This window comes from Lichenostomus cassidix, chromosome Z (genome assembly GCF_008360975.1).
Source record: "Lichenostomus cassidix isolate B80296 chromosome Z, HeHo_3.0, whole genome shotgun sequence".
NCBI lineage: Eukaryota > Metazoa > Chordata > Aves > Passeriformes > Meliphagidae > Lichenostomus > Lichenostomus cassidix.
This window is the reverse complement of record NC_139511.1, coordinates 41,241,235-41,264,989: the sequence shown is the minus strand read 5'-3', so window position 1 is coordinate 41,264,989 and position 23,755 is coordinate 41,241,235. Positions and strand designations below refer to the sequence as shown.

At 37.9% G+C, this 23,755-nt stretch overlaps 1 protein-coding gene across 2 annotated transcripts in view; it reads left to right on the top strand.

The window, feature by feature from the left end:
- The window catches only part of FOCAD (focadhesin), an 89,657-nt gene that overhangs the window by 57,726 nt on the left and 8,176 nt on the right, over positions 1 to 23,755 (top strand). For both annotated transcript variants that reach the window (XM_085043581.1, XM_085043580.1), the window contains exons 23-38: positions 2,992 to 3,084; positions 5,010 to 5,098; positions 7,266 to 7,307; positions 8,618 to 8,726; positions 9,227 to 9,343; positions 9,708 to 9,946; positions 11,367 to 11,456; positions 14,246 to 14,393; positions 16,295 to 16,414; positions 17,312 to 17,434; positions 18,262 to 18,339; positions 18,726 to 18,797; positions 18,972 to 19,074; positions 20,198 to 20,278; positions 21,327 to 21,455; positions 22,462 to 22,577. In XM_085043581.1, coding sequence (XP_084899707.1) covers positions 2,992 to 3,084; positions 5,010 to 5,098; positions 7,266 to 7,307; positions 8,618 to 8,726; positions 9,227 to 9,343; positions 9,708 to 9,946; positions 11,367 to 11,456; positions 14,246 to 14,393; positions 16,295 to 16,414; positions 17,312 to 17,434; positions 18,262 to 18,339; positions 18,726 to 18,797; positions 18,972 to 19,074; positions 20,198 to 20,278; positions 21,327 to 21,455; positions 22,462 to 22,577 — 1,749 coding nt within the window. The remainder of the gene's footprint in view (positions 1 to 2,991; positions 3,085 to 5,009; positions 5,099 to 7,265; positions 7,308 to 8,617; positions 8,727 to 9,226; positions 9,344 to 9,707; positions 9,947 to 11,366; positions 11,457 to 14,245; positions 14,394 to 16,294; positions 16,415 to 17,311; positions 17,435 to 18,261; positions 18,340 to 18,725; positions 18,798 to 18,971; positions 19,075 to 20,197; positions 20,279 to 21,326; positions 21,456 to 22,461; positions 22,578 to 23,755) is intronic.

Here is a 23,755-nt window from a genome sequence, read left to right as displayed (position 1 = left end):
TGACCTTTGTGTCTCCATGCTTTTCTCCCTCACATATTTTCACCTCCACCTCCTCCTCCTCCAACTACAAAGAAGTGAAAGAAGTGCATGTCTGCCTTGTTTTGATTTTTTTCTTAAATATGTTTTCACAGAGGCATAACCAGCACCTCTAATTGGCCCAGACTTGGCCAGCAGCATGTCCATCACCTTCAGAGCCATCAGAGATTGGCTCTGCTGGACTTGATGTAAAAACTTTCAGAACTTGCACTCAGGACACACAGGAGCCATCTTTGTGCCACACCCCACCCCTCAGACACCTCCCCAGGCCTACTACAACAGCTTGTGAGGCGTCCAAGTTTCTCCTAGATGTTAAAAATACTTCACTGATGTTTTGGGCTAATCAAAACCACCACACAGCAGCAAAAAGATAATTTACTATTCAACCTTAATGGGCCAGACTAAATTTATCACCTAGGTGCTGTTCTAGCCGAGGAATTGGATGCATCTGTGATACCTGTCAATGGGATCAGATTAAGATGCAGAAGGATTTTTTTAATGTTATTTGAACAGGTATTTCATGGGAAGAAGAAAATATGTTCAATAGACTGTGATATGTTTCAAATGCTGCATTGCTCTTTAATGGTCACTGGTGAGTTGAAAGAGGAACACCATCATTCCCCCAAAATGGGGACGTGCTGTTTGATTGGTTGTTAAACAGAGCTTGTTAACCTCTCTCTGAGGGGACGTGTAAGTTACTGTAGTCACAATGGTGAGAAGTTAGTATAGACTATGGGCTTTCTTTTTTCCTACGGCTGCCTGGATCACACTGCACAAGAAGTCCCCAAATAATTACCTGTGACTGTTTCAGGTTTTACAAGTAATACTTCATAGAAATTCATAGGAATAATTTCTCACCAGATTCACTTAATCTGTTGTGAAAATGTCTGGGGATGAATAGTCATGTGTGTTCACATCATGTACCATTTGTTGTGATGATTCTGTTCATATATGTTTTGGGTTAAAGTTATTAGGCTTTCAGCTACCTATCCATCTTTTCGTTTTTTAGTGGAGGTGAAGGGAGCAGTTCACCCTGCATGCAGAAAACACAGAGGCAGACCAGTGTTTGCAGACTAGTGTGGTAGACGGTGGCTTTGACACTCTGAACCAGTGCCATTTGTAGGGTTTTTTAAATGGAGAATGGTCTTCCCTTTGCATGTTTGTCAATATCCAAGCACTTTCTATGTGTTGGAAATAGCACAAGTTACTTTGTCATATTCATGCATCATATATACAAGTACAACTGCAAAGTTGAGTAGTGGGGCTGTGTTGTGCAGTATTAAATACTTCTCTACAAGTAATAATCATGTTAAGCACTCTCTATACTCATGGAAGAAGCATTCCCTGCATATTTTTAAGTGTGTTCTATTAGATGTGCTGTGATGATGTGCATCTTTGAAAAGTAAAGTGAAAAGCTCCTTCTGGGCTTTTCTTTCCTGGTTTGGTTTTGGTGTAATCAAGATACTCAAGAGCTTATTCAAACCTTTTATGTGAAGTGCCTTAAGATGATAATTGGATTTTCTGGAACAGAAATCGTTGTAGTGTATTCTTGTGTGCCTAGATACTTTAATGGACATAGTTCAGAATATGAATTTGTTTGTGCTGGTTTCTACTACTGAATTTACTGAGTGTATTTCCTTCAGTGATGAAACAGTATTCAGAAATTAAGTTTCTGACAGATTTTTGTTTTTCTTTTCCTCAGTCTACTGTGCTTTGGAGAAAGACAATTTTTTTTTCTCAAGAAGGAAGGTTAGGAGGTCTATTTGGAAGTATATGCATGCAAGTACGTTAAAAAGAGCCTCTAGGCAAAATCTAAAATTTAACAAGCTTGCCTTTCTATTTCATTGATACAGATATGTATTGCTAGCCCTATTTATAAAATCACTGAAGTGGCACTTTATATGGCCCATATGTGAGCAGGGCATTTAAATACATGCCTAAACATTTCACTGACATGAAAGTATTGTCCTGAACACATAGAGCAGTAGTATCTCCTGTGGTTTGGCAGCGTTACCTGTCTTGCATTTTGACCAACATGATTAATGATTTTGTGTCTTTGCAGGCAGTCATGACCTTCTTAAGCATCAGTCAACAGGCTCGGGTTACTAGCTCCAAGTTCATGCAATCTCTTATAGCCTCAGGTATCAGGCTGCAGCTCTTCCTTAAAAACTGCTAGGCTGCTTGGTTTGGTCAAGTGATGTACCTAAGAAATCCCCAGATGAGTGTGGCCATTTTTCACAAGCAGTCGTCCTTGGTTCAAAGTTCCCTTGAGCCTCATTCCCTGCACCTCCCCACCTGGCAATATTTTCTTACACATGAAGTGTGCACTCCAAAAACAGTCTGAACTTCTCTTACCACCTTTGCCAGTGGTTGCTAGTATTAATTAACCAACACTTAGTGTAGTTGTTGTTACCGTTAATGTCCAGTGATAGACAACAAGTAAAGGCTACTGGTTTCCTACACTGAAATAGCAGATTGCTGTGCTTATATGACAATTTTCAGCACCGTGTCCAATAATTTGTTGTAGATGAATTTTAGTGTTCTTCGTTTTGTGATGTTCAGTTCCCTCTTGTCTTCCTTGTATTCCACATACATGCAAAGTGTTTACTGCCATGAAGAAAGTTAACTAACGAAAAGCACCTCAGCGGTTTTGTTGTCATAAAACACATCTGCAAATTTTAGGTGTTCCTGGTAGACCATATTGTCTAGACGCTTTAATGTAGCAAGACTCCTGAAGCAGCCAGTTTTGACTGGCCTGGGTAATGAAGTTGGAAGTAACTTGGTGTGGGTAAAATCAGAAAGGAGAAAGTACATTATCATTTTAGTTTCCTGCAGCCATGTGTAATGGCCTGTGGAAGTGAATGAATGTTGTCTGCAAATCAGACTGGAGAACATAGATTCTGCTTATATTAGACTTAATGTAACTGCTTCTGACCTTTCTGATGTGTTCCACAGGTAAACATTCAGCCTTCTGAATGGCACCACTCCATACTGCTGCCACAGTCCTGGTTAGGATTTATGAGTCGAACCTACAATGCAGTCCTGCAGGTAATTTCAAGGTTTATAATGTTGTGGACATAAATGCTTATTCAAGTGGTATGAGATTTAATTTTGCCAACAAGAGCACTCGTACAAGTTACAAAACTTTCTTTAAAAAGTATTGCTTGAGGTGCTTAATTATAACATTTATGAAAAGGAAATAAAAATGAGTCTTCAGTTAATGACAGCACAATCCGAGGTATTTGGTAAAATTACAGCTTGTGTTTACAGTTCAGATTCATGTGGGTTTGTTCATGTGTCAACTTGAAGAATGTGTCAATTTTTAGAATTTTTAGAAGACGAAATTTTAGCTAGAGCTTTAATCTGCTGCTTGGGTAGAGAGTTTGAATGAGTAGTACCACAAAGGAGACAGAAGCTAACAGGGGATAATTCATTAAAAAGAATTTCCCTTAATTGGCACATAATCCTGCCACACTGTAGGAGACTCCTCTTTCAGTTTTTTTAGCCCTATCTAATGATTAGGAAATATCTTAAATTTTTTCTTTCATTAGGTTAGCTGACCTGATATCTAGACCAATGTAGTATCATTTGGTTTTTCAACACGCAAATTATCTAAAAAAGGTTTAGCAAATAGCTGCCTTCCAGAATGCTCTCTTTGTGCTACTAGAAGGGCTTATTTGTTTGTATTTCTAGGCGACATCAGCTGTTTTCAGCAGGACCAGCTCAGGTTGCTGAATGAATTCTAGAAGCTTTGACTGTTCCTTTTTTGCTGTGCAGCAAAACATATGCCTGTTCCACATTTTTAAAACAATTTTTATCTTGACTGTCAACAAAATGCGAGCTCCTAGACCAAGGCCATTACAAATCAAGCAGCAGTTATTCAAATTGCCGGTTTAGGTCTTGGGGGACATTGTTGCTTATATTGATTACTTTCCTATTTTGCTTCCCTTCCAAGGCAAGATTTCACAAGAAGCTTAGCATTTACCAGACTTTTTCTGAAGGATCTGTAGGGTTTCTTGCCATTTACAGGACAACAGGGCCTATGTTTGTTGCTTCTTACTTACTCCTTATGCTTTTGTAGTACATTTCATCTGAGGTTACTGAAAGAGACTACAGTATAAGATGAGTAGTCTGGATTATTCATAATGCAGTATTTCTGGACTGCTATACTGCCTTCTTTTTTAGTTAGTGTGTTGTATATACTCCTTTAATCTCTGTGGAGAAACATTTTTTGAGTGATACCTGGATTTTCAAGTTTCACTGTGTTGTATTTTCAGCATAAGCTACCAGCATTCAATATAGAAAAACAAAGTGTATGTGTCTGTATTTTTCATTTTAGGCTTAGTAATCTGCTAAGGAGCAGTAACTGACAACCTAAACAAGTTAAGCTTTGGTTCTCTCTGTTGGAGACTGAACATTAAAGCAAAGCTGCTTTCGATATGTTTAGGTAACATATGTATGTTATAACATATGTCATAACATGTTAGAGGGCAGAATCCATATCTCCTCTTTAAATGTGCAGAAATAACGGTGTGGAAAACCACAGGGAGGTCAGAGTTATGTAAAGAAAAATGATGAAGAATTCTTCTTTAAGCAGAGCATCAAGAAAGTGATGTTTTGCTGTTAGAATCCATGTTCTAAATGCAGGCTTCTAAAGCTCACTCCCTGCTTGTTGTAGCCCTTCCCAAGGGAACTTGGCTCTGCATGTACTAGATAGATGCCTCAGTATTTGTGGTCATTTATGCCATCTGCAGTTTGCTTTTCTCACTCAGAAAAAATTATGAATTCTTCTCCTTAATATATTGTATATTGCTGTGGGATCCCATACGCAAAGCAGTCAAGGTCAGTTATGAACTAGCCCTCGTAAGGCTGAGGGCTACATGTGTCACCTGAGTATTGTCTGAAGAAATCTTAGAATGTAAGTAAATCTTGTGATGTAAGATCCACTTCTGACTTATTCTGCAATTCTGCAGGGGAGGCAGGCAGAGCTGGAGATGCAGTTAAAACATGGAAAAGAGGATCCTGAAGAGGTGCAGTACAAACAGTTTACAGCCTGGCTGTGGTAAGGATGTGCCTGTGTGCTCTTGATCACTTGTAATGGCAGGTGGGGATACAGAGGAGAGCAAGGTTTCACAACCTTTAATTTTTCAAGTTTAAAGGCTGCATGAGCACTAATTAAAAACAAAACAAAACAACAAGCAACCACCAGGTACAGTGTATGAGCACTAAAAAAAAAAACCAACAAAGCAACAAGCAACTACCAGGTCCAGTGACCAGGGTGGGAGAAGGGAGTGGAAAGAAAAACTACTGGGTAGCTGTAAGGATTCCCATATGCATAGGTTTACAGGTACCTTCCCCTCAACAGAGCCTGAAAACTTTGTAGGGTGAGCAGCTGGAAAGAGTGGAAGAATTTGGGGGTATTACAACATGTTAAAGGAGGAGAGTTATGCAAAGATAAAAATTTCCTTCTTGAGACTTTTAAGAGCTGTCTCACTGAAAATGCCTTGAAAGACCTGTGAGTCACAATCTGATGTATGTCATGGTGGATTGACACACCTCAGTTCGTACAGTAAGCTGGCATTACTGAGTGTGAGGATGTTTAAAAGCAAGCACATGATGCACACCCTGATCCATATCCTCCACTCATTCTGTTTCTGTCAGGTGAGAAGTGTCTCAGTCTGTCAGGAGTTAGTCATGTTATGTGCATGACCAGGAGAAGGTGGGAAGTAGGAGGCTTCACAAGAAAAGAAAAACTACCTATCCATGGACAGTATAAATATGTTTCTGTGCTTGTTCATAAGTGTATTGGAAGCAAAATATGTACAAAGCCACAACACCCTTTGTGTGTTTCAATCAAAAATCTGTGTTACAAAGTCCCACTCAAGAGGAATAAAAAATTTGTGTATGTTTTATTCCAGCTAATTCTGGAATGGAAGCTTTCATTGTAAGATCCAGAATGATACAGTGTGGTAGAAAAGATCCCTTTCTTGACAGGGTATAAAAAGCAATATATATATATATATATATATATATATATATATATATATATATATATATATATATGTATAGCAATACTGCTTTTTTAGATTTTTCCTGAAAGAATTTCTGCTCTATATTTCCTAAATGGTGTTAATGTAAGCCATGTCAAAAATGAACAAAATTCCCTTTATCAGGAAAGAAATCAAAGCAGTAAGTGAACTGGAGCCCAACAGTAGCTTTAGTATCTTTTCCAGTTCCCACTTATTTGCTTGGTTCCTCCAGGGCTCTAACTTCAATACCCATTAGGCATTTTTGTTGCTCAATGGATTTAACCTAATTGTGGTTAACATGGTATAATCTTTTGTGTTAATCGTTTATGGGGTAAGTAGTGGGCAATTTTGCGTTCATTGGTATTTACCAAGTTGTAAATTCTTCTAGTGTGGTGGGTTTGAATTTGTGTGCAAAAGCAGCGTGGTTAAGTAGGAAAATCTGGGTAAGTTTCTTTGAAGGCCTGAATGTAGCTCAGTCTTGTAACATACAGCCCTGCTTTAGCAGACATGCATTTTCAGTCTAAAGTTGTCTTTTTCTATGTAGAATGGCATGCATGGCCATGATAGAATTGTATGTTTTAAAATAGAGGATCTCTTTCCTCATCCATATCTGTCAATGTAGGAGACTGTGTCTGTCTTGATATGAATGCAAAAATAAACAATGGCAAACAAGTAGCCTGCTATAAAACAACTATTATAATGTGCAAGAAATTGTAACTACTCATATGGCTTTCATATAAATCGATTCAAGTTACTATACCACCTAATGGCATAACTGCCTGTAGTGGTTTCCAGAAATATAGTAAGAGTTGAATAAATTGTAATGCTTGTCCGTTATAACGCATTCAGATTTTATTATGCTAGGACATAGCACAGTGATCTAGAAACTTAAATGTTTGATGTGCTCAAAAGCAGATTTATGGCTATTGCATGAACCAGCATTTTACAAAAAGTGATATTAAATCGAATAAGAGTCCTTTATAAAACACTGGGAGTGCACATGAGCATGGAGAAACTTTGGGTGGTACATAGATATTTTTACAGATTAAATGTTTGTAATTATTTTGCACTAAGTTTTCTGATAGATAGCTGATACAGTTGTTAACCTAGAATGGACATATGTAAGACCTAAGAGTAATTTAGCTGAGTTCATGCTGTACTATAATAAATGTGGTGTAAATTCTTTCTGTTCTGTTGCAGGGTAAGAGATATGTTGACCGATGTCATCAAAGGTGCTTCCAAGTAAGAATTGCTAAATTATTACAGATGATGTTTTTTCCCGTATTTTCAGTAAAGAGTGGGACACTGCTCTTTTTACTCCTGGGTTTTGTTAAGATGATGGTTTTTACCTTCATTAAATTTAAAGCATCCAGGTTTCGTGAGTGTGTAGATTTAAAAGTTTCTCTCTGAGGTACATCATGAAAGGTAGCCTTTTAGAAGCTGATGATCAAATCAGCAAAGATTCCGTGTATAGATAGGAAATTATTTAAGGCAAGAGATACCAAGAGACTTCAAAGAACTTAACTAAGCACCTTGCTGTAATTATTTGCAGATACCTCTTACCTGAAAAGAGATTGTTTCACTGTTCCAAATGATGACATTCCACTAAGACCAATGTATCTTGTTTTAAAAAGCCAAATAAAAATCCATAAAACATTTTTGCTGTGCTAATGACGTCTTTGGATCTGGAATAAATACCCGGATTGGCAGTATAGGTATATTTTTAAAGCAGCAGTCAAGGAAGTTTTTACAAATGAAAAACTGATGCAAAGAATTCACTGGTCTGTAAGTGGTCTAATACCATTGTATTGTTCAGTTGCTTTTGTAAAACAAGTTAAGAGAGTTCCATCAGGATTATACTGCACTATGTTTTTCTGGGAGTGACTAAAATATCAACATACTTCTTTATATAGAACTGAACACAGCGATATTCTCCCTCTTTTTTGTCAGTGGCAGATTTTCTTTCTTGATTTCCTTAAAGGTTTGCACTGTCATGGAAGTCAGTACTCTGAAACCTATCATTGTCCGTGATGTTAGTGTTTTTGTAGCATAGGGATATAATTCAGAACTTTTTTTAAGATGATATTTCGATAATGGCTGCTCTGCTAAGTCTTCTGATGCTGTTGCAATGAAGTGGCACCTGCCTCTCTAGCATTCTCTAGTTAAAGATGGTTTTTTGTCCTCTGTGGAGATGGTACTAGCTAAGACCAATTGCTGCATTTCTGTGAGTGCTACTTGCTCTGCGGGGTAGCAGTCCTCATTATAGTGGGAGGAAGCTTCTCTTTTTATACAGGTTTTTCTGTGCTGGCCTTTTGTATAAAAGGCAGACAAGGAAAGAAAGACTGAAACACTTTTCTCCCCCATTCTTTCTCTAATTAGTGAAGATGAAATGTGACAGATTTCTGCTGAGCTAAAAGAGAGCCCAGTGAAGTTGCTAGGTGGAAAGGCCTTCTCTCCTGATCACCTGTAGCATAACTTCTCTGCTTTGAGATGTATGTTTTGTTGCCAGCATCTCTGTTATGTTTTTTAACTGTTTGCTGCCTTCTTTTCAGAGACAGCCCAGTGGTGAAAGGAAACTCTATTTTAGCTTTGACTGGCCTTGCAGTTGCTGTAGCCAAATATGAAAGCAGCCTTTCCTCAGACACTGAAGGGGTGCCTGAGGTGAGTCAATCCGGGAGAGATTCCCATCTCTTAGTGGAATACAGAGAAGTAATTTGACTAGGTGTTTGGGGGGCTGGTAAGTGTATGTGAAGTACTTTACATTTTCAATTTCAAATTTCACTGTTCTCAGTGAATGCCATCTGTCAGATGCTGTGATCTATACAGAAGCAGGTAGGGTGTGTATGTGCCTTGTCACAAGCATAGTGACTAACTCATTTATTTGATGGTTTTGACAGGTGAGATAGAGGTCACTCTACTGACACTGAAACCCAGCCACACTTTTTTCATAACTTCTAGCTTCACTGCATATTTCTTGATCAAAAGTAGTGTCTTGAGAGTCAGCATTGACAAGTAAATGATGCTACTTACAGTACACAGGAATGACAAAATAATCTCATTCATGATGGATCACAGCTAGAACATCAGCAGCTGAGCTTCTGTTTAGGTAGAACTTGATCTATGAAAGAATGATGATGATTGTTTGGGTTTGAGTTTTGCAGGCTGAACCTGATTTTATGCCTATGAAACACTGGATTTCCATGGTCACAGAAACCCTCTTGAGTATTGTGAACAGCCGCTACCAGCCTAAAGGTCAGGTCTTCCCATGGTTCTATCAGGTATGTATTGTGGTATTAAAGGCAAGGCATTATATCTGTATTTTATAGCTGGAATTCTAATCATGAAGTTTCCTGGTTCTGTTTGAGCTATAGTAGTTGGAATACAGGAAAACTGAAATTTTCTTGCTTCTATTATTTTTCTTTCCTTGTCATTTCTGTTTATATTTGTGTTTGCTTTAAGTTTTTTGTCTTTATTACCAAAATGGTAAAACCCACATATAAGGAACATCAGATTGTAATACATATGTGCTGCTGTTTACATGTAATAAATAGGTATTTATTTGAAATTCCTCAAGTGCTGAGTGTTACTGCTTGGAAAGGAGTAAAAGAAAAATAAAAATAATTTTCTTCTGTGTTTTTCTAGAAATCCTATTCAGGTGAAAATACTGCTAGTATTATAGCTCGATCTTGTGCAGCCACAGCTTTGTCTCTCCTGGTGCCAGTTTTCATTGTATCATGCAAGGAGAAGATTGAGGAGGTCCTGAATATGCTAACTGACAGGTTACCTGGGAAGCCAAATGCTGATGAGTCTCAAGCTGTTCAAATCCACATGGGTCTTGGTTTGGGGATGTTCATCTCACGTTTGTATGAAGAAAAAGTCAGGTAAGAGCTACCGTATTTAATGTAGTTGTGCAAATAACTTTTTTTTTCCTGGGTGTGGCTTTAAACTCTGAGTAATTAAAGTATTTACAAGATATAAACAAATTATTCTTGAGGGGCTTTGTAATGTTTATTCTTACTATCAGTCTCCCCTCGTATCTTAGCCCCTCCAGAGCTATCCTGGGTATGTTGTCATTTTTTCAGGATAGGTGAGTAATTTTCATGATATCCTAAGGTACACATGCAAAGCAGTCAGCTAGAAGAGCCACACATACGCTTTTACTTACTCTAGAAACTTACTCTAGAAAGCATAATTGTAAAATAATTCACAGTTCTCATTGGTTCCTTTCTGAGTGATACTCTGAACACTGAATAGTGTTCACTTACATTGTGTGAGTGACACATGTGAGGATGGAGCTACAACGGAAGTAGTGTAATGGACTGTCTTTAAAGCATGCTGTTCACAGCTATGTTGGCAGCAAAGAGGTGTTCTGAAGTTGGTAGAAAATGCCTCCTTTTCAGAAAGGTTGACCCCAGATACAAATTTCTGGTGATTCCAGAGAAATTAAGAAGTAGGTTTGGCTTTATACTCCTTCAGTTTCTCGACTGCTAGGGATTTTGTCTTCCTATATACCCATAATAAATGTTGAATTAGTGCGTAAGCACAGGTACCAAACAGATTTGATTGGAAGTTAATTTGCTTAGTGAAGCTAAGGTTTCCAAGGCACCTGCTTTTGTTAAAACACTGAAGCATTGCTGAGTTCTAATCTTCATGCTTTGGTGTCTTGATGCCTTGCTCAGCCACATAATTTGGGAATGGACTACCTCTGGATGTTTAGTTAGTGGGACAACTGAGCTACACACAATAAAGGGCTGTTAAAGAGAATGAAGTTACTTCAGCCCAGTGTTTTGAAGTATGTGAATGTGTATTTTGCAGATTTGTGTTTGTTTTATTTGTGTGGTGAGGGGTGTGAAGTGAATACATTTATCTAAGCATTCTTGGCAGCCTAGTTTTAGTCTTTCACTGCCTGGCATAATTTGAAAGCTTAATCTTACACATTCTTCAAAGCATTGTCTTGCAGTAAATCAAAACTTGTAGGGAGGTGGCTATAGCTAATACCATATAATAGAGTTACTTTCCATTAAGGATGTCCCATTCATTATGAAAATTGTGTACATGTTTTATTAGAGGGGAGTTCCTATGACATCTTTTGAGTGAGATTTAAATGCTTCTGTTTTTATCAGTAAGTTAGGCAATAAGGTAGAGAGATATTTACAGAGCAATTAGTGTAAAATGTCATGAATTTCCTGCTCATAAATAGTTACAAGTCTAGCTGAGGTCATGTTTTACCAGGTGCCTCCTCCCACTGTCAGGTACTGGATTTTTTTTTTTATTTGTTTCTCTTTTCTTTTGTTTTTGTAGCGATATACCTGGTCAACAGATGAACTTAATTCTCATGAAGTCCCTGGATGTGTTGGAGAACTGCTGCTTTGACACCAGTCTGGAGTACAAGTGAGTTTCTTTTATTACTGATGATACTTTTTAATTCACACTTTCTTCCTTAATTCTCTACAGAAAGGTACAAGAATAGGATAAGGAGACAACCTGTTCTGAGTATTTCAATAGAATCACCAATTTGTGCAGGCTGGAAAGTCCCTCTGGATGGCCACATCCTCCATAAAACAGAGTCAGTCATGGACTTGGTCTACATTGCTCCAGTCTTTACAGTCAGGGTTTGAAACCCCTAAGACTGGAGACAATAAAACACATGTCAGTGGCCATCAGACAGCTAACATATAACATGGCAGCATGTTTTTCCCACAGGAGTCATTTCTCTTTCAAATCAGGGAAGGAACCACAATATCTTGAGTGGCTCAGTGTGAGTGCATAAGGTTTACTTTGATTTTGAGCATTACTCTGCCCAGCTCTTCACTGTTGAAAGGAAATGACAATAATTCCCACTTGCCTTTGCCCTCCTTTTTTGCAGTGCACTTCCTGAAAAGCTGTAAGGAGTCACAGCTGTGCACTCTTGGGCTGTGAACCTTTTAGCTTAGTGCGGATTTCTATTGCCTGTTGAGTGGCACAGGATGAGACACACAGTATACAGGGGCTGTACCAGCTGCACACCTTTGTTGAGCCTGTTGCTGCTGGTTTGTGCAGCCTGTTAGCTGGAGATCAAAGCCTCACAGAAGAGCCAAGCCAGACTTCTCTAGTTCCAAGAGGTTGCCAGAAGTATATGAAACAATGGCAAGCAAGAGAGGGAAAATTGAAGAGGAGGTAGTTTTTGTGTTTGCTGTGGTTTTTAAAGGCTAAGAGGAAGTTGGTGTCTAGGATGAGTTCTCTCTGTGAGCAAAGTAGTAATGTAAAGCTGTAAATGTTGCACAGTTCTCCAAATTTTGCATTTCTACCCTTGTAAACTGCTATTCAAAGGAAGGTCCTTTCCAGCCTTTTCATCCAGTGTGACTTAGGCATGATCAGCTGTGAGACGTGAGCATTACACTGATCTTTTCATCAGTGTTTCACTCCTGATAAACTGGTGATTTTCTTTTCACTAAAGATAGGCTGCCAGTGTTTTGAGTTTAGGTCTGCTGAGCAGTGCAGGTGTGGGAGTTGATGCTGTCTAGCCTCGGGCTGCCCCTGGTGGAAGGCAGAGCTCCCTACAACCTGATGCTCTGGCAGTAAAATGCTAAAAAATGTGCTGGGAAGTCTGAGGTACCATGTGGATGACATATGCCTAAATACTCATTTTATGTAGTTCAGAAGTAAGGCAGCCAAGTGAAAGCAATTGTTAGTTACAAAAAGGGGAGCAGAGAAGGTGAAATTTTATTCTTGCTTTAGTCCCCAGTTACGTTTTAAGTCTCAAGTAAATAACGTAACAAGTAACATAAAATATGATAGCTCTAACAAGAAATTCCATTTCCTTTCTATGTGATTTTGTCAACAAGCAGTAGTGTAAACTTGAATTTAGAAGGCTTGTATATAAGCTATGTCTGTATTTTGTTGACTGTTCATGAATTCAGATACACCAGTTACTTAAAAAGGTTTATTTGATCTTTGCTGGAAAAAAATACCACTCCTAAGACACCTTTCCAAGTCTTCTAGCCACGCTCAATCATCCTTAATCCCCATTTACTGTAAAACATTAGCTTATAAATATGACTGAAGTTATTCTCAGATGTTTCTTTTTTACCTAGCTGAGTAAAAGCAGCAACTTTTCACTTTTTAAGTTTTTAAGTTGGATAGGAGAAGCTTAGAAGAATGCCTAAGATTCTAGCCATGTTCATTTGACTGCTCACTGCTTGCTACAAGCAGTGTCAGGGAGATGTGCAAGTGGGGAAAAAATCATCTCCAGATAAGAGTTATTTCTTTGAGCTATTGTGGATGTGTGCCAGTGAGAGATCACATTCAGAGCAAGAAGTGCCTGCTATGCTTTAGTATCTCATGATGGAAGCCAGAACTGTTTGGGAGTTTTCTGACAAAACTGATGACTTGGAACATGTTATGGGAGCACACATGCAGAATTTAGTAAGAGATCTCTGGTCCAGAATGGAACTTCTGATAAAATCTGAAAAAGCAGTGGAGACTGTGGAGGTGTTTGCACCAGCTGCCCTATTAAATTATGTCCTTTGAAACTATGTTCTTGTTGCAATTTTAAGTATCCTCAGCATCAAACAATTAGCTGTGCTGGATATGTCTGCCCTGATGAAGCTGCTCCACTATTGTATATGCAAATTTTAGTACAAACTGGTTAGAATGCACACATGACCATTCCTGTTACGCAATGCAGATGAATACCTTAATCTCTACAGCCATCTTAACCGCTATCTGGCTTAATCACTAATTTAATTACTTTTGCAAATGGAACAATTCTGGGAGGAATCAGACAGCACCAGATCCTAATACACTCAGTGAACCTGCAATTAGTATGTTTAACTGGAATATCCAAGTTTATGTTATCACGACAAGTCATGTGTAAAAGCTTGGATCCATACTTCTTTCATGCTAGTTAATGGTGCTTGTTGTTGAGTCTGTTGGTTCTTCAGAGGCAGAAGGAATAATGTGGCTGTTTGTGTAGGACTTATTATTTAAATACACATTTTCTTCTTATGCTGTTTTTTCATCTGGTGTTTCCTGAAAAGGATGTATGAAATAAAAACCGTTTGTAAAATTGACGGTGGTAATAAATTATCTGCAGGGCAAGGCCAACAGGTCTTCTTGCCCACAAACCCATGTTGGGGTTTAAAGAGAGTTCACAGGAGCCAAAGCATACTTAATTCTTTCTCTTTTGTTTTCTCTTAAAGCACTGGATGTATTTTAGGAGTAGGACTTGTTCTTTCGTTTATGAGTCACAGTAGCCAAACAGAATCGCGAGTGCATGTTTCCACTTCATTGCGAAAACTCTGCAAATACCTGGACAGCAGTGAGGACCAAAGCAGAGGGGTCCAGGAGGTATGACCTATTTTATCACAAATTTTAAACCTTCATTTTACTTTGTTGCCTCCATTTAATAACTATAGTCTTTTTACTGAAGCTTTTTATCTGTGGTACTGGAATGCTTGATTCCTGCTTTAGCTTTTGCAGTATATAGGCTTGCATCTGCTGTGAAAAAAAGTAATAGTAACAATAAGAATAATAGAATAATGTGTAATTGTGCACAGACATTAAGAAATTGCCTGAAAAGATTGCATATGTAATCCTTTAAAAGGGCTTCTTTTGGTTTTTAACCCCAAATTAAATTGTTGAAAGTTGGATCTTGAGTAACTATGTATATGGGTCTCTTATATAAAATTGCTTACTGCTTACCTGATCTACTAGAAAGCAGACAATAAGTTACTCTCAGAGAAAACTTAAATGCTAATACTTCTCCTTCAATATGCCTTCTGTATACTTACTTGAAAGTTCCTGTCACTATCTAATGTGAATTTTGTACTTACGCATGCTGCTATGGCCCCATTTACTGTTCTCTTTATGTTTTGAACACTTAAACTGAGCTCTGCTAAGTTTGAGCATGGATTTCAGGAGTTGTTTTTCCAGGATATGTCATGTAAGTTTTGACATGGTCCATGCACTTAGCCTGTAACTTTTCTGAGGTAAAACTTGAAAACGAAAACTGATGAAATTGGATTAGTTTGCAACAGAAAACAAATATCAGAACAAGCAGATGTTTGCACCAAAAAAGCATCCCCATATATAAATGATGTATGTAAGGCTGCAGCAATTGAGCAGTTGAGTTGCATAATCCTCTGTTTTTCCTAAGGGAGTTAATAGAGATGGATAGTGTTATTGTCTTCCCCCTGTTGGTAGTGTTCTGAAAGCTCTTTATTAAACATCTTCTTCAATGGAGTTTAATTTTTTTGTCAGTACATAGGTGTTGGAGATTAACCTTTTGCAGTTTATGGTTCATGTATTAAAATTACTCACACCTATGAAATAATTTATCTGTCCCCAGAGACCTTCAAGTGCATTATTGAAATTAAGCTGAGTTCAGTGCAGCAGCTTCTGAGACAAAAGTCAGCAACTGTTTTAACATCATGAGATAGTTCGGGATGAGAAGCAAAACCTACCCTTTTCAATTAAAATCTCTGTAAGGAATTGTACAGATGAGTAAAATTTGGCCATCACTCTAGGATGAATGCTACTACACAGGATGCACAAGAGGCTGTTTCAGAGCTGTAAATGACTTGGATATAACTCTGTACTTGAGAAATAATTTTGGCCTGCATCAGCAAGCGATACAGTCCGCACATTACTTGCTACAGGTCAAATAATTGTCAGTCCTGAACTGTAGGTAGGTGCTCTCTGCTTCCCATATAGTAATGTGTTGTTCTGCTGCTCACCTTTGGTACAGAGGAGGTTAAACTGCTGGCACGCTTGCCTTGTTGTTGGTAATTCAGACTTCACTTCCTTACACTCCATGACTAAAGCTGGAGAACAGAAAAGCAATTTTGCTAGTGAATCCTGCAGGGACAGGAGACTAGTGTGGACTGTGTGTGAGAGAGTTCTATGTGCTCATTTTCTGGCTTGGTGGACCTACTTGTAATCCTGATGGGAACACAGCATGCTGAGTATGCTTACATAAATAATGATCAGATGCTTGTGTTGAGAGAACAGCTACATTTGTGTGGAAGGTCAGGCGTTTGACCTCTGTAAAATCAGAACTACTTCCAGGCTTTTGTTGTGTTTGTTTAACATTAGCATCAATGCAGAATCTTTCAGAGAGGGAATAATCATCTGAAAGTATAAATTGAAAATGTTATGTCTCTTTTATCATGCTGGCACATTATTCAATGTGACTATTGCTACAGTGAGCTTGATTAGACACCAGTTATTGGAATTAATTTTTTTTCCAGGTACTGGCCTATTCTGTGGCCTGTTCCTGTGTCTCTGCTTTCAGTGTTGGAATCATAGAAGCAGCTGAGGCTGAGAAGGCCATGAGCAAGCTACGGACCTTAGCAGAAAATAATCAGCAGGTAATAATTCCTTATTTGGGCCTTGCTCCAGTTCTCCTTTTCTTTTATCTGCTTAATATTGGATACTGCTTTGCCCAGACAGTAATTCAACAAAATTATATTGATGTACTTTCATCATTAGCTAATAATGAATGTATTGTGCATACCATGCAATTACTAAGACTACCACTTGCTTTAATGATGTGTATAGCAATTACCAGACAGTGAAATAAAAGCAGGTTGCATATATTTGATTGCATTTAGAAGAGAAATTGTTACTTTTGAGTTCTGCTGTGTTTAGTCCCTGCATCCTGCCAGTTCTTGTCTCTTTTATAGCATGCTTCTGTAAATTCTTTCTCTTGGTGGGAAAATACACCAACTGTGCTCTTCTGAATTTTTGCTTTCTGTTAGCCTCCAGACAATGCATCACAACCATAGCCACAGCTTCCTCCAAGTGTATGTTTCATCCCTAGTGTCCGAGGGTGCCCCTCAAATTGCCAAAAAAAATCTCATTATTTTATTGCAGGTTCTTTTCTGTTTAATGTTTGCCAGGAAATGAAGGAGACAGGGGGAGGCAACCATTTTGAATAAAAACCTGCTATTACACTAATCAACTGTTCAGAATGTATATCTGGCAAATAGAGCTAACTACCTGTGCTAAAACTTTTTATCTTCATATCAGAAAATCTGCTCTGAAACAAGGGCTCTATGTGCCAAAGATTTAATCTCAGAAAATCCCATGTCACTTGACATGAGAAAACACTTGAAAAATAAGAAAGCATCAGGTTTCTAGAAAAAGACATTACATCTAATCATTGGTACATTATAAATATGTAAGGAATGTTTCAATAAGAAGTGTGGAAAATAATGTCGACTCCTTTGTAAGATCATTTTTTAATAATTTTTTTTGTCTTACAGACCTACAGTTTTGCTTTAGCTTTAGGTGCAATAGTGCATGGATTGTCAGCTTGTGGTCATGGGAAAGCTGAAGACCTGAGTAACAGACTAATGCCAACCTGGATAAAAATTGTGCTTGCAGAGGTAAAGGAGCTTGAATTCATATCCTGTGTTTTGTACTTGTTTTCTTGGTTTGGGTTTTTTTGCATGGGTGGGGGTAGAGGAGGTCAGAAAGGGGTGGTGTGAGGTTTGAAATTAAAAGTAGGGACATAATTTTTCTCACTTCTGGAGGAGTGATGCTAGGAAAAGTTATGACTACCTGAACATGCTGTTTGATTGATACTTGAAAGCAAGACTACGTCTTTGGGCTGCTAGATAAAGGGAAAAAATCCCTGTTTCTCCTCTACTTGAATAGTTTATGAGAAATGTTTATCTCAGTGAAGTCTTAATTTAGAACAGTGTCCAAGGATAAAGTCTTGGTTACTAAATGAAAATGTCTTGTGAAATGAGGTGCTGCTGGTCAAAACTAGAATAAAAGAATGGTGATTATAGTGCCTTGGTTGGTATAATAATTTCAATTTCTCTAGCAAAGTTAGGTGTTTCAAATCAAACTCTAAACTTACACACATTAAGATTGCAGCTGAAGGTAATTACCAGTAAAGGAACTGGTTTTGAGTTGAATGGCACTGGTATATTTTGTGGAATACAGACTGTGCTAGGGAAAAAGTGATTTGTCAATCCATGATGATTTCAGATTTGGGGGAGTCAGGAGGAAGTTCCATATAAAGCTTTCATTCACCAAGAGAGGAGCAAATATTAGCTACTATGCTGGAATCTGACCTGAAAAGGCTGTTGGGATTGGAGGTGCACTAGTGATAGTAGTCATGGTTTTTAAGCTGGAAGAAACAAGCATTTTGTCCTACAGTAGTGTTGTCATTACATTGACTCACTGGTCCTGAATTATGCTCCAGGGTTCTCCAACAATGGAGCGTCTGGCTGCTGTCAGTGGGCTGGTTGCACTGGTGGGCTCTGAAGGAGGCATGATACAGGTGAGAACATGCAAGCAAATGGTACCTTAATCTCATGGAGAAACTGGGCTAGAAGGCAAGATAGGATGCATCCTCCCCATTCCTACAGCAATGGTTGTAAACTAGGGCATTGCATTTTTGCAATAATTCAGGTTGGGTGTGAACTAAGCAATATTGAATTGCAATGCATAAAATGGGGTCTGTTCCATTTTGCCATCATAATGGCTCATGTGCAATGCCACTGGGGAAAGTTTTACAGCCATGTAAGCTTTCTCCTTTTCTCTCTCCCACTCCCCAGAGGAAGGTATGGATGCAAATGTAATCTGTCTTTTCTGAATTTGTTCTCTGTTTTGTTACTTCTTTTTTCCCTTGTATAAAATTCCCCTTTTTTTCTTTTTCTCTGGCAGCTGAAATCTGAAAGCATTCAATCCTCACAGTTTCAAAGTAAGCTGAATGAAGTGATCAGAACCCTAACGCAGGTAAGAAGGCAGCCTCTGTTTCTTGCTTTGAGTAATGCACTAGCCTACCTTGACACCTTGCACAAAAAAGCCAAATCTGTTTGAAAGAAACTCCCTGTCTGTATCCAGCTTGAAGGAGGCAGTGTAGGGAAATTTGTCTAACTAGAGGTTTATTGAGGTTTATTGTCTCAACAGATAATTAGTTTCTCAGAGCAGATTGGCCTTCAGACAAATGCAGCAAGACTTCTGGGACGTCTTCATATGTCTTGTTTGTCTTCTACCCAGAACAGGGCATCTGGTAAGATGATTTATTACTGCTGGTTAAAGAACACGTAGGAATAGCACGTCACTGAAAAGACAGCAAGGGACACATTCAATAAAACAAGTTAGACATTGCAGACCTATTAAATGACACGACAGCCTTTGAATTGAAGATCTCATGGTCCTGTGTGCCTAAAGGCTGGAACATCAAGCAGGAATCAGTGTGCTGAATAGGATCTCCCACATCTGCTTTTAGTTGCAGTATCAAAGCAAGGTTCTAAATTATTTTGATCAAACTTGTATATTGTTGCTTTATTTCTTTTTAGGATAAACTGTAAAGAGGTTTTACACTTCATATGGCACATGTGTTTGAAATCTACTCTGTGCCTCTTAGAACTGATTAATCTGCTCTTTGTTTGAACACTTCCCAGTGAATAAAAAATCAATACATAAAAACTAGTCCATAACAAGAACAAGCTGACTTTTTAGAAGTATTTTTCTAGAAGATATCTTCTCTGTTAGCTGAAATAAAAAATCTAGCATTCCATGCCCTCTCAGACAGCTGATAAACCACTAAGTTCAGCTGTTGTTTTAATATCCATTGATAAAATAAAGGCAGTGTTACATCATTAATGAAATATCAGTAATAGGCACAGACTAATGAAGCCGAAGCTGTTTACTTTGGTGTGAACTAAATTGGGAACCAAAAATAGAAAATGTAGATGAACTTCATCATGGAGAAAAAGATTCTCAAAGTTTCTGCTTTTATGTGTGCCTGCATGCATGCATGCCTGAGGTTACATAGATACGGAATGTCTCTGTTGTATTAAACTTCCTAAAATTTTGAAGCTTTCCCTTTCAAAGCCCGACTTACCGTGTCCAATATATTTTTAAGGAAGTTCTTATCCCTGGCTTTTCAGTTGATCAGTGAATTTATTTTTTCAGATCTGGCACCTCTCACCACCAGAAATGTTTAGTTTGCCTTAAAGGTGAAAAGGGCAATACAGCTATCAGTCTTGTGGTCTAAATACTCTGAGTCACCTACGGACCTAGTTTGCTCAAACACAGCTCAGTTCAGCCTTTAAATTTACATGGGAGCCAAAGGTTATACTTTCTGCTGATGATGTTTAAGAATATAAGCAGTCTTTTTATCTTCACAGTTCCTCCAGATTTTAACTACTTACCTGTAAACAGCTTTATCAGGGCAGCCATTGACTTTGCCATTGAAAGTGGAAAGAAAGGTAAGAAAGGATAAAATTACAGTATTCTTCTGGGGAATTTGTTATGGCTATAAAAGGTGGCCCTAAAAACTTGTTTTGATTTGCTTAGAGAACTTTACTAAATAAGAATTTGGACTTCACTAATGTAAGGTATTTTGAAAGAAAAGTATTTATTACACTCAAAAAGACAAGGTAGAATTGTATAGTTAGGACTTCAGCTTTCTCCACCTAATTTTTGACTGTTAAAACCCTTTCCCTCTCTGTGAGATTTTGTTTCTTCCCTATGACAGTAAAAGTCAAATCACTTCAAGTGTTTGCTTGTACACTCAGTAATACTCCATCATCAGACCAACTTTATGCTGCCCCTTGCTAGGGGCAGTGATGCTAGGTTAAGATTCTGTGTAACAGAGTGGTGTTCTAACAGATTGCTGCTGATGAATGCAAAGAAGCCTGAAGAAAGTATGGTCTTACATACAGAAGCCTGATAAAAGATGTCTTGGAGTAAAGTCTTAAAGGAGATAGCAAGGGGGCATTATTCCTGTGTGAGCTAAGTGAGCTCACTGCTGTCCTATGAAGCAAGATTTGCTTTAAATGGAGGTAAAAATGCCCGTGTTTTGGCTGCAGGATGACTGAGTTAACTTGTATTGACATAACACAGTATATAGCAAAGGTTATCACTTGTCTGACTGTTCTTTTGGCTTGCACCTACAAGATGAGGAAGGAAAACAGTGTCAGAAACCTTTGCTGTTCTCACAGTAAGAAAGGCAAAAATACTACCTTATTAGATGAGAAATATCTATAATTGACTTATAAATTGACTCAAGACCAAAGGATCAGAAAGTTTCTGTTTCTTAGTAACAAAAGGCCTTTTTAGGTAGGAGGCCTAAACTGCTGATTATTAATAAGATAATGAATCCTCAGATACAAAAGGAAGTAACGGTGATTTTATAACACTTTTCAGTTCTTTACTACAGCTCGAACTACAGTGCAGTGTTCACATTTTTTGCTGAGCTGTTCAGCCAAATATGTGTGTATAAAATTCAGACTCAGACTGAATCTTCTGTTCTAGGTCCTGAATCTGTCCCAGCTGAGCTGGTGAAAGTAGCACTGGCACCCATTGCATCAGTTGGAGAAAGCCATCAGTATCCACCTGTAAACTGGGCATCCATTCTTTCTCCTTTGATGAGGCTAGACTTTGGTAAGATTAATAGTTTTCTATTAAGACATTTGTGTTTGTCACAAGAGTTCTTTACTAAAGCAGCTTTCACAAACTTTGGAGCCCTCTTTGGGACTTTAAGTTAGTGCAGTGTTAAAGTATTATTATGCTTTCAAGACTGACTTTTTAGTGTTTGCAAGTATATATTTACAACCATGTGGACACTGTTTTAACTGAAGAAAAAAGTACAGAAGATCAGAGCTGAGAAGTTCCCTAAAACATTGGTGAAAGTGGCCTGAATATTTCATTTGAACTATTTACATAAGAGCCATTATGAAACTCAACTCATTGTATCCTGTTTTTCAGTACCTGCTAAATGCTTCGTCCAATACCGATGTCAGAGGCTGCATGCAGCTTTTTCACGTATTTGAACTGTTTGGTAGTTCATCTAGTTATCACAAGTTTGAAATATGCTTTCTACTAAATCACACTGGGTAATAATTTTAAAAATAATTGAAAAAATTTCCTGTACTGAGGTCTGCAGTCCTTACGAAGAGCTGAAACTCTTCATAAAGAGTTTCAGCTGGGGTTTTTTTTTAATTCCTATTTTTCACTTAGATGTCTTACTTTTGTAAATTAGGGAATTTGCAGAGGAAACAGTGTGTTTGTTTTGTGGCTGGTTTTAGATTTTAGACACCATCATAGTCCAGGAATATTGATTCATTTTTCCTTCTGTGTATTAAATCTTATCTTTATTTGTCAAGCAGGGTTTCTTTTAATTTTTACTTTTCTTAGCATTCCCACATTTTTGTTCCTGAGTGAATTGAAATAACTCCAACAAATGTTGAGATTTTTTGCTGTAAGTGCATGAATAGGAAGAGGAGTCTTCTAACATGTATGTGTTAAAAGCTTTAAGTAGCATTTTTAGAAAAATAAGTTGTAATGCTGTGCTCTAGTAGAACAATAGCCCTCCTTCACTTTATGAGTTGAAACAAATTTAAAGGGAAAGTAATTTCTTTGTAACTTAATTTGTTTTCTTCTGGTTTAGGTGATGAGGTAAAACATCTCTGCCTTGAACTGGCTGTGACACAAGCCCAGTCATCTCAAAATGCAGCAATGCTTTTGGGGATGTGGGTGGCACCTCCTCTTATCTACAGTCTAAGTGTATGTATGTCAGAAAGCTTATGGGAGCTCAGCACCTCTTTCATATAAAATTCCTGAGTGGCAATGTTTAGGCTATCTCACCAGAAAAGGATTACTAGCTTCAGAATTCTTCACAAATACCATTTAGCAAGTATTTATAGTGAGAGAAAGGTTATTCTGGGGCCTTGAAATTCAAGGCAGACTTAAGACCTGCTACGCTGATTTTACTTTGCTGCTTGAGATCCTTTTCCTGCCTCGTGTTTCATGATATATCTCTGATAACCTGGAGACACAAGGGATAGAATGTGGGGAGAAAAAGTATCTTTTATTATACCAGCTGATAGTCTTAAAAAAAAGGACCACCCTAATCTGTCCAAAAGCTTGCCTGCTTTTTCTAGCAATGTCTCTGGATCTAGGAAAAAAAGTTACATCTTGAAAACCTTGCCTTAATTTTGTAGATAGCCAACAGACTATGGTATGATCAAATTCGGGCTTATCCTTCATTGCTGCTCTGTTCTTCTGGAGTAACAGTGTAGATTCAATGGCACAGTATGTAAAACTCCCTGAATCCCACAGTACACTTGCCTGCACATTTCTGTCATTTTGTACAAGTTCAGGAGCAGACTCATGACAATTCTCAAAAAATTAATTGTTTGGTTTTATGATCTCTTCAAGGGGTGCTTTTGTTTTTAATTTATTAGTCTTAGATATGCAAATATTTGCTGGCAATTTTAAGATATATAATTGGTAAGGTATCAAAAAAAAGTTTTTTATTTCTGACTACCACTTTCCCAACTTCAGTGGGAATTTGAAGTCACAAAATGAGGTGACCCACAGAGTATGTAACCTCTGCATTTCATACAGGTGATTACTCATTCTTTTTCACTAGCTAACAATATTAATGGTGCTATGGCTAGCATACTTCTGTCCTTTACTGTCTAGACAGTCTGTATGCTTTATGTAGGAATGCAGCAGGCACCATGTAATAAAATTGCTCTGTCCATACAAAGATGTGATGTTTAGGATTCATTGAAAGTAAGTTCTCAGTTTTTAATGAAAACAGAATATTGATACGTTTGAACTCTTTTTAATTCAAACAATTCATCAAAAAAGTGAAGAAAATAATTGAGAAATATGTACGACTTTAAACGCTTTTATAAGTGCTGTTTGAGCCACTTTTTTTATCATTTTATCCAACA